At 33.2% G+C, this 15,169-nt stretch overlaps 2 protein-coding genes and 1 long non-coding RNA gene across 3 annotated transcripts; 1 reads left to right on the forward strand and 2 right to left on the reverse strand.

Annotated features, from left to right (window-relative positions):
- Positions 1-162: 162 nt before the first annotated feature.
- LOC123218338 (broad specificity amino-acid racemase RacX) lies at positions 163-3,735 on the forward strand. Its single transcript, XM_044639759.1, has 2 exons — positions 163-1,381; positions 3,237-3,735. The coding sequence occupies exons 1-2, from the start codon at positions 683-685 to the stop codon at positions 3,516-3,518; spliced, it is 981 nt and encodes a 326-aa protein (XP_044495694.1). The 5' UTR covers positions 163-682; the 3' UTR covers positions 3,519-3,735.
- On the reverse strand, positions 2,491-3,238 carry LOC123218339. Its single transcript, XR_006502674.1, has 2 exons — positions 3,020-3,238; positions 2,491-2,851 (listed from the first exon to the last, which is right to left on the reverse strand). It is a non-coding gene; the product is annotated as an uncharacterized LOC123218339 (long non-coding RNA).
- Positions 3,736-9,109: 5,374 nt separating the features above from the next.
- Positions 9,110-13,640, reverse strand: LOC123218191 (biotin carboxyl carrier protein of acetyl-CoA carboxylase). The gene is made up of 9 exons (XM_044639473.1): positions 13,452-13,640; positions 11,526-11,711; positions 11,285-11,364; positions 10,694-10,753; positions 10,325-10,558; positions 10,184-10,246; positions 9,818-9,886; positions 9,559-9,604; positions 9,110-9,455 (listed from the first exon to the last, which is right to left on the reverse strand). Exons 1-9 carry the CDS (start codon positions 13,459-13,461, stop codon positions 9,385-9,387), a joined length of 819 nt encoding a protein of 272 aa, XP_044495408.1. The 5' UTR covers positions 13,462-13,640; the 3' UTR covers positions 9,110-9,384.
- Between the last annotated feature and the right edge of the window lie 1,529 nt (positions 13,641-15,169).

A 15,169-nucleotide genomic window follows, 5' to 3' on the forward strand; every position in this document is an offset into this window, starting at 1 on the left:
AAGTGACATTAACAATTTAACATGCATTCTTCCTTCTTCAGTGATTTTCTTTAGCTTAACTGTAGTTTGGTAGAATATGAAATAAAGTGAAATGTGAACATGACTTTGTAAAGAGCGCAAAGATTCTCTCCCACTTGCTGAGTCTGCTGGTCCCTTAGTTAATGATTGGTCCACATTAAAAATAATCCAGAGAGTTTGGAAGTTTTGTATCTCACTTTTTCTTTTGTGATTCCCCACTTGCTATTAATGAGTTTGATAGTAATGTTGGTTTCTGTGGGTTTTAAAAGTTGGGACTTGCTTCTGGGTCTGGAACGCAGAGGAAGAACTTCATTAATTTATTTTGCTTTGTTGTGGTAAGTTATCTCTTTTCGGAGATAACTTAGACAAACCAATCGAGATTGTGCATATTTGGAAGTGGGTTTTAGTCCTTAGGGTTTTTGGGTTGAAACCCAGTTCAAATTTGAGGATTTTAGTGCTGAAGAGCAATAAAGTTTGAATTTTTGGTAACTGAAGGGAGTGAGAAGGTCAAAATATTTTTTTTCCAGACTTCTTGTATGCATTATCAATTTATAGCGGAAATTTATATGTGTGAATTTGAAGGCAGATTCAGGTTCAAAAATAGTATAATTTAGATATTCATTCAGGTTTGTTAGCTTGAATTGATTGGTTTTTGGTATAGGAGATGTTTGATAGAAGTTTGTCAGTATCTCTTCATACATTAAATTACCCATCCTGTATATTGGGTTTTGGAAATAGTCACAGAAGTGTGTATAAGACAAGGTTAAATCCAGTTCTAGCTATGCCTCCTCCATCAGTTTTCTTAACCACAGATGAAAATGGAAAATTTCAAGAATTTAATAAGAGTTCTGGTTCAAATGAAGCTTCACTAGGCATCGATTCTTTGCATAATCAAGCTAAAACAGTTGGTATAATTGGAGGAGTATCAGTGAAGTCTACTTTGAATTTTTTGACCAAATTGGTCCAACTGAGTGGTCAAGAAAATAGCATTCCCTTGGTGCTCTGCTCTGATCCTCTGTTAAGTAAGGAGTTAGTGTTATATCAGAGGAACTCTTTTCCTTCTGTCAATGGAAAAAATGGATGTGCTCAAGTTGACCCTACCTTAATTGTTGAGAATTTGCGGAGTAAAAGGATTTTTCTTGAGAAATCAGGAGCTCGTTGCATCATAATGCCTTGTCATCTCTCTCATACTTGGCATGATCAGGTTTCTAGTGGATGTTCTGTTCCTTTCTTGCATGTAAGTGAGTGTGTTGCCAAGGAGCTGAAGGAAGCAAAACTCAAGCCTCTTGAAGCTGGGAGTCCCTTGAGGATTGGGGTGCTTGCCACAAATGCAGGGTTTTACCAGGACAAACTTCAGAGTGAGGTAATTTCCTTTAAATTCATTTTATAGTTGGTTTTTTAATTTAACTATAAACCAAGGAGAAAAAAGGGAGAAATTATCTAGCAAAGACATAATATGTTATTGGTGCTCTGTGGATTCCAAAAGGCATTAAAATAAGACTTGTGACTTAATCCATATGAAAAGGAGCAGAATCAAGAGTATAGCTTCTATTTTAGCGTTAATGAGAACTGCAATATATTATAATTCACAACATCTTGTGAGAACATAGATTAATATTTAACAATTTGTATGGGATGCTTTGTAAGACTGCCTCTGTATGATTTGGTTATATAAGGATTATATTTGCAAAGGGTAAAATAAATGATAGGATAGATGAAACAAAATAGTAAGGATAGCATCTCTTCTTTTTTCCTTTTGCATTAATAGAATAATCGAAAATTTGAAACTTAGGAAGTCACTCATCATGTCTTTGAGTCCTGCACCTTGTGTAGTAGGTGAGTAGTGTTAAAAGTATCATCTTTTGCTTACATTTCAAGCTCTTTCCTTCTATTTTCTTTAGTAGTCCATTTGATAGGGGTGCGTCTACATGGGAATTGAGGGATGCCCTAAAAGCCTCTGGCGAAAGGGAGCGATATGAATCCATGGTCTACCAAAGAGACTGAAATAACTTATTCAGGTCTTTTAGCTTTAGAGTCTGAGAACCTTCTAAAAAAGAAGCCTACCTGTAACGCTGTTTTGCATGCTTGAAGTTGCAGTTTATATGGTTCCTGGATGAGATGAACTTGAAATCCAACTGGTTCAAGGTTGGGTTCAAATAGTTGTTCTAAAAGTCTTAATGCTTTACAAAAATGGGTACTGCAAATTATATAAGAAACTGAATGTCGCATGTAAATTGCAATTTACAACTAGCTCAGATGACCAAATCATATAAAAAATAAGATCTTTTATTCTTTCTGATTTATGTTTTTCCAGCTACCATAGAGAATCTGATAGATACTTGGGTTACTATACTATCTGTTTCTGAATTCTGGATTGCTTCATCCCAAAAGCTCCTTCCCATCCAATCTTCCTATTTTCAACTCAACTTTCACACAACACACACAAACGTATACAAATAGAGCCCAAGAGAATAGTAGAATGATTTTAGTCTGATATTGAATGGATTCGCAGTTTACAATTGTCTCAATGACTTCATTATAATGGAACAGCGAAACCAACAGGTTCCATGGCATTTGAGAGGCCAGCTCTCTCCTGTTCTACTCTCTTTTTTGGCTAATTATTCTCTGATTCCCTTTATTCTCTTTTCCACTTTCCTCAGAGCATCACTTCTAACTCCACTTCTTGTTTGCTACGCCTCCACTTTATTCTTTGTGGTACTTCCCTTGAGTGCAAGCCATCTGTGCCAGCCCTTTTTCTGCCAGCTGTAGCCTCCAATCCTCCAGCTTGCAGCAACCTTTCTCTCACCTTTTGCTCCCTTTGAGTTTTGCTTTCCTTTTATCGAGAAACATGAACAATTGGACATAAAAGAATCATATTTAAACTAGTATGTAAGTAGGATTCGCTATAGATTATTGTATACCTTGAACTGAATGTTCAAGCTGTATCCTCATGGATGAATGTTTGCCTAAATGTACTTTGTTGCAAAAAAATTAAATTTACCTGGTTATTAAAGCTGAAAATTCTCTCAACAATTTTGCTGTAAAAGGATAGCCAAAGCCTCATCCAGATTTGAATCCTTTAACCTTGTTAAAGATGAATACATTTCTTCTCATCTTGTTTTCATTAATTTCCCTCCTGGGTGCCTCACTGGAGTGCAGTCCTTCTATATTTGTGAGAGGTATGGGTTATAATGTTCTATAACCTGTTTTCAATGTAGGGATTTGAAGTGGTGCTACCAGATAAAGCAACCATAGAACACACAGTTATCCCTGCAGTAGACGCTTTAAACAGAAAGGACATGGAAGGAGCCCAGAATTTGATGAGAATTGCCCTTCAGGTATTGTTGGTACGGGCAGTGAACACTGTCATCCTGGCATCAGATGATATGCGGGATATCTTGCCTCAAGATGATCCCCTTCTTAAGAAATGCATCAACCCACTGGATATACTTGCCAGGTCAACTATCAAGTGGGCAAATTCTGCTGAAAGAGCTACATAAAGTGTGTCAACAAATTTGACTAATCTAGTTCATCATCCATCTCTTTGCAAAATTTATGTGTACATGTGTTAAACAGATATTGTCATCATTTAAGCCGAATTTGTGTTTATTTGAAGATTAAAATGTGAAACATGTCCTTTTTAGACGAGTTAAATTCTTCAATCTGAAAATCCCTTTTGTATCTTGACTTCCTAAAGAATGCAGGATTGTTTTCTAATGTCTTTGTTAGTTTACACGATTGCTGCTCTCATTTCCTCTTCTGTGCGATCTTTATGCATCAATCAAGGTCGAGGTTCCAGCGATTCAATAACCAATAATTATTTTATGCTTGGTGGTAGAAATCCCCTTTATCAATATCCTGGTTAGTAAATTCGCCTCTAATTTATGTATTATCCGTGTTCCTGTATTATTCATGTATTAAACACATTTAAAAGAATTTTTTAACTTAAAACGTATTAAACGCGTATTTTACATCATTCTCGTATTAAATACGAATTATACATCATATTTTATGTTTACCATATTTTTAAATTTTTGGGTAAATTTAAAGTATAAGATTATCTTTTATATTTTTAATCATTTACAAAATGTCACTGTCATTTTTAAAAAAACAACCCAACAATATTTCTTTCTTAATTCTCAACCCTAATTTTACATTTTCCTCCTTTATGACCTATAGAAAGATTCATTATCTAAAGTTTGAAATCCAAGTTAATTAATTTATTTGTTTTTCTTAATTGATTAGTACGTTATTTATTGTACAAAAAATTTTGATTATGTATTATGTTATATTAAGTTTAATAGTTAATTAAATACTTTACATTTGAATTATTATATTGATTTTCAATAAAAGATTCATGAAAAGTATTAAAATTATTATGATATTCTCATATTTTTAGAAATGTATTATTGACAATGTGTCGTATTAAACTCGTACATACACGTTCTGTATTTTTCTTGTATATAAATTTTAAGAGTCTTTTTTCACAAATGTATATTTTATTATTCACCATATTATACCTGTATAATTTACGTATCATCTTTTTCCCCTTCCTGTGTTTACTAGCTAGGATCAATACCAATTGACCACTTTATTAGCTCTTCTATTTTGTTGTGGCCGTGTCAATTTGACCAAGCTTTTATAGTTTCACATCTAAGAGAGAGTGCTGGTAGAATTTAGTAGCCCATTAGAGCCTCAATTTTCTGAAACTCAAGCATGGCAGCGTTTGAATGATTTATATAGATTATAATAAAGCACAGACAGATTCTGAAAATGATAAAGAAGGCTAAAAAGAAAAAGAGATACTGAAGCTGGACATGTGCAATCGGTTGGAGAAGATTGAATTGCTTCATTCTTAATCCCAATTCATTCATAATGCAAAGGACCCCAGTTGATAGAGAGCTTTCACATCAAACTTCGCTTGAGAAATGAAAAGAAGAACAGAAAAAGTAGCAAAAGCAGTGGTCTGTAATTTCCTGATATGAAAATATCAGAATTACAAATTGTTCTGCCCCATTATCTGTGACACTGTCATAGAACAAATTTTGCTTCTTAATCTCCATCTATTCATCTTCAGAATAATCTTAAATGTGTTTGTCTTTGGAATCATTTGCTATGCGTTGGAAACAAAGAACAAAAGCAATTTGAATGGCTTGATCCTCCCATTATAGTTCTCTCCACCAGCCTTCCTTTCCCTTTATAACAATTATGGGTTCAGATTTTCCATCATTGCTCAAACTTTCCCTAATTTTTCAGCACAGATTATTTCTTCAATATCAGAGCTCTTGTGTGGACACAAGTTTTGTTATGTTTGGAGCCAGATTAAGCCATGTCAGGTCCCTCAAGTTTCGGCAACCCTGTATATCAACCGTGTGCTGGCTGTGGAAACCTTAAGATTCTCTAATTTTCAGAAATTCCTTCACACAATCAAACTTCAATTGTTCTAATATTGACAAAAACCAAAAGATTGTGACTTTGAATTGTCCAAGTATCTGAGGCTCAAAGATTGAATACATATATGTAATTTTGAGAGCTCAAAACTATTTGAAAGAGCATAGAAACTTCTTAAGGTGATGCTTAAGAAGTTTAAATGCTTCAAAGAAAACAATCACCAAACAAAATTTCACCACCTCAATATGAAACACTATCTAATTTTGTTCTATTAAAGAATTACACTCAAGCATCTCAATACATGAAAATTGGGAAGCTTTCATATCAATTGCCACCGTATTGAATGGAGAACCTATGAACTCCAAGTTCAAATATTTAAGATTATTGGATATCATCTTTAAACAGTTAGAATCAAGAAACAAAGTTAATAGATGACATCATTAAGGGTCTCTCCAACAAATCCCAAATGAAAATTTCCATCAATGATATCCTTCTCAGCCCTTCCCATTCTAGCACTTGTGTGCAAGCAAGAACTTTTTCATTCTCCTCACCTTTACATGCTATCCACAAAGCCATTCATGAATCACATCATGCATCTTTACATCACCACCTTTGTCTTCCAATAAACATTCCCTCAAAAGTGTCTGAACATAAATGTAATCTCTATCGATGTACAAAAGCTAAATTGTTCATGATAGAATAAAATTAAATAATTTGTTGAATGTAAAACTGACCTCCTACCATTGCAATTGTTGAATTTACTGTAGAAACCATTGGAACCCCTTTGAACATATCTTTCAGATGATTTGATTTTCACGTATAATGGTGTATGTGCTCTTTCAAAATCACTCACCCAAAGCCTCAAAGAAAACAACTTTTATATATTCTACTATTAAGATGTCATCGAATGGATGAGGGAAGTTATGGATCACTTCTTTAATCTTCATAAATCTACACTTGACTGCTCTAAGAGCAGTAAAATGAGCCTGTAGTTATGGTGGATAAACCGACAAAAAAATCGTCGATAATTCCTCAATTTATTGTTGCTAGAACTACACTTTTCGTTAGATTCATCTAAAATCCCCTGTTAATCTGACAATCTGTAAGTCCTTTTTATAGATTCTACAGTCTAAGAAATAAACTAGAATATAAGAAACAAGATCTAATTTTATCGTTGGACAATTTATCACAACTGAACTTTAATTGAGTGTACAGGCTGATCTCCTCAATACCTCAATTGCATCACTCCATTCTTCATCAGTGTTCTCGCGAGACATGGCTCGGCCAATGGTAAGAGTGCAGGTGGTGAACCGCCACACTCTTTGGTGACCATTTGGGCTTCCACAAAAGAAGCTGTGAAAACTATCTTGGATGTGTTATGTGGGTTTGGAAGAGGGACAACCATTTCAGATAAATCAATATGTTTCTAAAGATCATCTAATAGTAATACAAATTTCTTGTTGCTCAAAATTTTGAAGATGTCTTGAGCTTTAGCTCCATAAGTTTTGTTCTTCCATGACTCAGACGAACCTATCTTTTTTCCAATTACTTCTTGAATCTTCTCATGTTTTGGCTTTTCACATCCTACCGCCCAAAATGGCAACACCTTTCAGGGAACAATTTCTAGTTAATTTACTTTAATAAGGTAGCTTCCACAAGCTCCATCTATTTCATTCATCTGTTGTTCAGCAATGATCAGTCTGCTCAATGCATCATTCCTCAGTTCTATATACATGTGCAGTTCAATCACCAAGGTAAAAAGATTTTCTTCGAGCTCAATAGCATAAATAAGACTTCACATGTTATCAAAACTCTTGTGATAGGCAAAAAAATGTCATTAGATTTGTGAAAATCCCTACATATGAAGCGAAAGTAAATAAAATACTAATGATATATAGAGTATGGAATTTGGCAGGATAAGATATAATATAACCTTATTTTCAAATTATCAACATAACCCTTACAATTTTATGCATTTCAAATTACCCCCAAAGGTTTAAAATTTTCATTTCAGTTCACTACGTGTAATCACTTCTACTTCGCCATATCATGCCTACTTTGCAAGAAATGCCTACCCAAGATTTCTTAATATTTTGCATAAATTATAACTCAAATTCACATGGATCCTCAATAAAATGGAGAAGTGAAGTAAATAAAAGGTTAAGAATCATACTTCTAAATTAGATTTATAATAAAAATAAAAAACTGATGAAAAAACGGGTTTGATATTGTACATAAACACTAGGCATAATTATTCTTACCTTGTGCCTATAAACAAGTCTAGGTACTATACTTCTAATTAATATACACGATAATAACAGAAAATTAATGAAAGGATGAGATTAAAGTTAAACTTATGTATATTAGGAGTGAAAATGTCTACTTATGAATTCTTAACATTTCAAACAAATTTGGACTCAAATTCACTTGAAATGTTGAACAAACAAGAAATCATGTAAGAAAAGCTTATTTAGATTGCGATGACATTGTCATCAAATCTCGTGATTTTTAGTGAATAAAAAATCTTGATGGAAATAAGGTGAAGGGGGTTAGAGTTTACATAATGTGAGGGTACAACATGTGTTATTTTATTTTTTTGGTACATCCGTATATAATCTCTAGGCAGTGGTTAAAATCATAAAAATATGGATCTCCAAGAGTTAAATGATATTTAACCTATCATCTTGTTAATCTTATGACTAGTAAAATTTTGAATTACTTAATGTAATAATTGTGGTATACTCACTGTATCCCAAATTAACCGATCTAACCAAATTGGGTGAGGTTCTTAGGTCTAAAAAAAAAAAAAAAGGTTATAACCTCCTAGAGAAATAGGATCCTATCTTTTTCTTGAAGTTCTCTTCAATTTTCTCAAATATTTGGCTTTGTACATCTAAAATGAGTTAGTGGAGGCAAAATTTCAAAAATAGGATGATTAGAAAGGTGAGAGTCGAGTCAAATAAGTAAAATTTAAACCACTTTATGTTAGACAAGAAAACATTTAGAATAAAATGATGTGTTACAAATTTATTTATACAAATGGATATGATAGCTTGTGATTAACAAAAATTTATTATGAGGAGATAAGAAATGTTAGACAGAAAAGGATTTTCTAAATCAAATTAGAAGCAATATAAATAATGTTCAAACAAGTCCAAAAGTTCCATTAGTCATCTTGATGCCTGGTTAGATGTGTTCATAATGAAATGAAACAGGATTGAAATGCAAATTTGGTGGCTTCATTCTCCCATTGCAGCTCTTTCCACCAGTCATCCTTTCCCTTTATAACAATTTTATGCTCCTTTGCACCGCTGGAATGGAGTGGAAGCTTGTTGAGCTTTGGACATTCTTCCACTCTAACTAGTTTCAAATGGGGGATGGGCAAAGCATTCCCACGAATACTCCTCATATTCAGTAGATCTTCCAAAATAAGAAATTCGAGTTTTGTGAAAAGTTGCAACTTCCCATCATCTTCTGAACTTCGTCCATTTTCCTAACACTAATAATTTCTTCCATCTCTTCACAATGCAATTTCCGAATTTTCTTTTAGTCAAGGACATGAAAACCATTCAATTCTCTTTCTTTTGGCACTTTCTCTGCTCATTCAATCTTCAAATATTGGCCACTTATGTATAAAGTCTGAAGATGCTTTATATTTGCCTAGGTTAAAACATCTAGAGTCTTAGATTCATCAGACAAATTGAAGACTGAGGGATTATTGTATACAACTTTGAAATTTATCCAAGCTCAAAAATCTTTGGAGAGCATGTGAACTTCCCAAGGTAATGTTTGACATAATCAAATAGAAGTTGATTTCTAAGTACTGGAATAACTCTAGAGTTCAGAGGAGATGATCTTGAGCACAAATCTGTTTACAATTCCCACTAAAATCCAATGCTAAAGGCATGTATAAATATTTTAACTAATGATAGTACACTCATCAAGGTATTATTGAAGAAGGATCAACTAAATTTTCTACTGAAGTTTCTTTATCCCAGGAAATGAAGGGAGAATCGCAATAAGAGCATCACCATATCCAACAGGCTCTGTTCATTTTAAACAATATAACCCAGCCAAATTAGAATATAGACCAAACAATGGAAAAGAAAAATCTTAGATTGTGAGACTATTAAAGATAGCTCAACTTACCCCCATCCTCTCTTAGGATTTTGATCACTTCACCAGACACATCCGACTGGAAAAGGAAAAGAAATCAAAATTAGGGGTAGCTATACAATCATGTCAGGAAAAATTAAAAAAAAAAAAGTATTGTGGAAAATTCAGAAGAAGATAAAAATTAATTGAAGGAAATAGTGAAAATCAGTCCTTGCTACACTCAGAACAAGCACAAAGAGTAACCATCAAAACAATTAAGCACAATAAGTTATGTCAAAGTTAAGAATCAAACCTCAATTGGAATTTCACCACCAAGTTGTTCAATATAGCACAGCACTTGACCCTCCTTTACTATTTGCTTCTGTTGAGGAATAAAGCAAATATTATCAGAGAGGTTGACAGATAGTCACTAGTGTAAATCATCTCTTGAAAGAGAAAAGAAAATATGTTGAGGAGGCAAATAAGAGGAATTGAAATGACTTCATTCAGGGTGCAATGGGCCATCATAATGGGTCAGAAGATTTCTAAAAGATAATTTGAAATTTACCCCAAATTGAATCCAACACTAAACCAACGATGATCCTACGTAATATAATACATAAAAAAATGTTTATTTCCTCACAGGTAAAAAATGCAACCCTTATGTCATGAGAATTACCTCTTTACATGAGGGTGGTGCACGCTTCCCTTTTATGGTTCGAGATCTCCGGAAAAACCCCACCTGCAGCATATCAGAATTGAATGACCTCAGTCCTGGAGATTTAAGAAAGTAGATGCACATAAAATTTTCGTTTCTCACCTTCGGAGACTGAAGTATCATCAAGCCTTCATCAGCAGCTTTATCAGGCAATGTCTGAACCCTCTCTAAAGACAGCACAGGTTTTGTAGTAGCTGGAGATGGAGAAGGAACAGACCCATTTGAATCAGGTGCCTCAACAGTTGTATTTATGCTGACAGGAGCAGCACTCAAAGGAGGTGGAGGTACACTGTTCCCTTTCAAGTCCCTTTTCACATAGAGCCTAAAGCCATTGAGCTAACAAAATATAGCAAAAACTTAGAATTCAAGGAACATGTTTCTCTGCTTATACTTTATCATGGATTTAGCTGGAAGTGCCATTCTACTTGTAAAATAATCACAACTAAAACAAAACAATTGTGTAGTGCTTACTTTCAGTTCAAATTCAGCAACTGAAGTTGTATCACATATATCTCTGACAAGAGATTTCACCTGCAGAAAAATACAAAGAGGATTTTATATTTCAAGAAATCTACTTGGTGCTAACTGTACAACAAACTTCACATCTAAGAAAAATGAAGGAGAACAATGGAAAATTTACATAGTATGAGTGAGAAAAGTTCATTTAATGAACTTAAATTACTTAAGTTACATCTAAGAAACAGCTGAGGAATAAAACAGTAATTACTTAACTTAAATCTAATAAACATCTGGGGAAAAACAAAGTGCAAAACTGATTTACCAGTTGTAATTACTTGAAAAGTTGGTATTTCCATTTTGTTTTCAATTTTCTTCATGGTTTTTTAAAAAGAAGAAAATAACCATGCAAGCATTACTAAACAATTTATCCTACATCTGCTTATCCTATATAAAATATAAAGTCATAGTAAAAAAAACAACCACAGATTGAATCTATCTGCAGCAACGAATATTTAGGAGAAAAGAGAAGTAGCAGCACAAATTGTTACAAGCATGCATTTATTATATGATAAGATGAAGAATTAATAAAAAAACTGTAGTTACCTCTGATGAATTTGGAATGAGTTGGCTTGTCAAACCAGATGACTTTGTCTCTCCATAATCATCGTCAACACTTCTTTTAGCTATAAGTCAACAACAAAAGGATTACTCATCTTAGTCATCAATAAACTGCAGAGCTTCTTCAATTGCTGTCAATATACTCGCCTATTCACAATACATAGATATGTGTTGAGGACTTACAAAAGCAGTCAAAATGAACTATGTGTCAACAAAGAGCACTTACACTCAGTTTCCAAACCACAACACACAGTGAATGCTTTTTCCACTGGCCGTGATATTGTCAGACCTGTATATTGTAGTTGTTTCTGTCCCATCCATTTCCTTACATCATATTGTGGTTGTAAATCACCAGCTCTTGCTATACGAAGGTTCACGCTAAGGAATTTAACATTTGGAGCTCCCAAGCTACCTGGAAAGGAAAAAATAAAGAGTGCTTCAGTCATAACTAAGAGACATTCTTTGCATGTCACAGACTGACATTGCACTAGTTTATTGCACTTCAATAGAACAGCGACCACAGAAGTCTCACTAAGTTGATGAAGAGGTAAAATTAGAAGGTCCGAAACATAAATTATACACCAAGAATGCTTAAATAGCCCAGAAAAACATGGAAATACAAAAGAACCTATTATAGTAAAAAAAAAAAAAATATTTATTTTGTTTGTACAATATAGATGTACTCACAATCATGTGCTCTTTATCTAAACTGTGTATCCAAAGTATTTAATTTAAATTTCATACAACATGTCCTCATTATCTAATATAACCTTCCTGATGTGATAAAGAACTACAATGATGATGTATAAATCCTTGTGTCATTTATCAGGCACAAGTAACACAACCTAAAAAATGCCTCCAGAAGAACAGTTGACAGTCCCATTCAAGATTCCCCTTGCCATTAAATGCCTCAAATGCAATTATTTAAAAGCATTTCAGATGACAAAGTTTAAGTTACAAGTAAAAGGACTGAACACAATTGTCTTATAAATAATGTATATTTTTGTGTCTCACAACACTACTAGGTGGAGGTTGCAAAGTATATCTACAGAATAGAGGGCAGAATAAAAACCAATTTTACTGTCTTCAAGTTAACATGTATTAGCAAGACAGGAACAATATAACTATTTGGGATTTCTAGGGACTCTATGTCAGACACAACCAAAGAAATACTTATGGCAGTCCTTGCTAAAAAGCCTATAGTAGAAGAATTACATAAGATTTTTGTATTAACCACTCATTCAGCTGTACTGATAAAAAAATTCCTTGCTTTTTTGGTCAATTACCATTGTTGTAGTCTTAACTCTAGAAAGATGTAATCTACACTTATCTTTCTGAAACAAAATGAATGAATAGATACACAAAGTAAAATTATTTTTTAACTAAGGAACATTTGAACATCTAAAGAAAACTTTATCATTCATTAATTGATTCAAAGTATTGTAAGACACTAGTACTATGATATTGGTTTTAAACGATAAAGTTCATCCAATTATCACTGTCTCAAAAAAAATAAAATGCAAGGCACTATAAACTCATAAAACAAAATTCCAAGTCATAATATTCTAAAAGCAGCTCGTAAGTTCTCTTTTGAAGTTAAGGTTTAATCATCCTTCTCAAATTCTGACATTCTAATCAATCATTTTGATAAATTTGATGATAAGGATTCAATTTACATTCTTAATTTCTCATCACATACAACAAAACTTCAAGGCTAGTCCAAAACAGCAATCCGGAAAAGCAATCTTTAGGCATTACAATCAGGGCTCTCAAGGCATTACAAACTTCAAGGCTTGTCCAATAAGAAACATATTTATAAAAACAAACATGAAATTAAGGAGGCGAAAAATATCACAACACTTTCCCAATCATTAGGCAAACTTCAAGGCTAGTCCAAAACAGCAAAACTAAAGCAAAACAAAGGAGGCAAACAAGTCAAGCAAATCCAATGAGAAACATATTTATAAAAACAAGCATGAAATTCAACAATCAGGGCTCTCAAAAGCAGCAGAACGCACATACTTAAAGAACACATTCTAATAACTCAACAGACCGAAAACAAAATTAAATACATACCCATTTCACTAGATGGACAGATAATCAGTAAAAAGGCATAAAATTATCCAAAGAAAACACATTCTAATAAACTCACATGAAGCCATTGAAACCCTCCGCAGTAGCAATGAAAAGACTGCAGAAAAAGTTCTGAACACTAAGAAAAAAAACCAAACTTCACCAGAAAGATTAAAATGAACTAAGCGTGTGTGGGGGGGTTGGGTTTTTGTCAGACGTTAAACCCCATGTAAAAAGGTTAACAGAGGAAGCAGAGACACCTGTTACAAACTTTGTTAAGGTTGAATAGATAGAGCCAAACCGACCGTGCGTTTCCGTTTTGGGTAAGCTGGCTTCCCTGGCCCAGGCCCATCTTTATTTCCATTTTATTATTTTACAAATAAATTATTTACACAATCGAAAGATTTTAAAAGAGGAGAAAATAAATAATCACATTATTTAATTATAAATTATTATTTTATTTTATATTAACAAATTTATATAATTTATTTATAAACATAATTTTACTTGTATAAATATTAATAATGATTATAAATAGAAATATCAAACGAGCAAAGTTCCTGACTCAGACAATTGACTTAGGGTTTCTTGTTTAATAACATGGAGTTAGTAGCAACAAGGTAAGACTATTGATTTAGTTGTTCTATTCAATAACATTGAATAGATGTACATTATTTCACTTTAGGGAAAGTTTCTTATCATTTAATAACATTAATGACATATAATCTTGGGAATATATATTATTTTTCTCATGTTATGAATGAAAAAAAATATTACAAAATATATATAAATGTACATATGGGAGAATGACATTGGTATCACTTATTTATGAGTAAGATATTGAATGGGGTTGCTATTTTTGCACCGAGTAGCATTATGCATAAAAATAATATATATAAATTTATGTATAAAAGATAAGTTATCATTATGTAATTAAATGTTATTTTATCTCTAATTTAAAATTACTTAATCATATAATAATAAATAATCATTATTTATGCATAAATTTATATTTATTATTTGTATATATAATTTTATTGTTAGCACCCTTTCAAACATAAAGTCATTCGGCCAACATTTATAAGTCTAGGTAAAATGGATATTAATTATGGGGTGGGGCAAAGTGGGTATTATGAGGTCAATATTTTGGTTCCAAACCTTACTCCAACCAATTTCAGTATCAAATTCCTTAACAAATATGTACCTCAAAATGGGGTAACCTTGAGCTACCTAGCCAAACCTTTTTCTTTTTAATTTCTATTGATAATGGCATAGAAAATCTAATACGACCATATTGTTGCATGAAAGAGCACCCTCCCCCCAACCCACGTCCCTCCCCCCCCCCCCCCCCCCCCCCCCCCCCCCCCACCCAAAGGTTTGATATAAATCCATTTTTTATCTGATAATTATCAAAAATCCAAACTCTTACTTATAAGTGGTTAAAATTAATAAAAATAGTTAATTTCAAGAAGAAAATCATTATTTAACTAGTAATATATTAAAAATAATAAAATGTTATTCATTTCCTCTCTAGGTTTAAAAAACTAAAAATTTCCACAAGATTAAATTTTCAAAATCCTACATTTTCCCCCTAGGGTTTCTTCCCCCCTTTTTTAGCTCTAGAATCAACTGACTTTGCTCTCCCTCCCCTTTATTCGGTGCCTCTCTGGCGTCTTTCCTCCCATTGTGAATTGTCTTTATCATGGGATGAAAATGTCGCCTTGTCACTAGACGAAGATGATTCACAGTGGGGGAAGATCGGAGAGGCATCGAAAAAGGGGAGAGAGGGAGAAATTG

This window comes from Mangifera indica, chromosome 6 (assembly GCF_011075055.1).
Source record: "Mangifera indica cultivar Alphonso chromosome 6, CATAS_Mindica_2.1, whole genome shotgun sequence".
Classification (NCBI taxonomy): domain Eukaryota; kingdom Viridiplantae; phylum Streptophyta; class Magnoliopsida; order Sapindales; family Anacardiaceae; genus Mangifera; species Mangifera indica.

What these genes read in the sequence shown, in the direction of transcription:
- LOC123218191 (XM_044639473.1), bottom strand. An exon ending in TTGTGGTTTGGAAACTGAGT is followed by an intron (nt 11,365 to 11,525) that starts GTAAGTGCTCTT and finishes GTTGACTTATAG; the next exon opens with CTAAAAGAAGTGTTGACGAT. An exon ending in TCATTCCAAATTCATCAGAG is followed by an intron (nt 10,754 to 11,284) that starts GTAACTACAGTT and finishes ATTTTTCTGCAG; the next exon opens with GTGAAATCTCTTGTCAGAGA.
- LOC123218338 (XM_044639759.1), top strand. Translation starts at nt 683, where the DNA reads ATGTTTGATAGAAGTTTGTCAGTATCTCTTCATACATTAAATTACCCA. An exon ending in AGGACAAACTTCAGAGTGAG is followed by an intron (nt 1,382 to 3,236) that starts GTAATTTCCTTT and finishes TTTTCAATGTAG; the next exon opens with GGATTTGAAGTGGTGCTACC.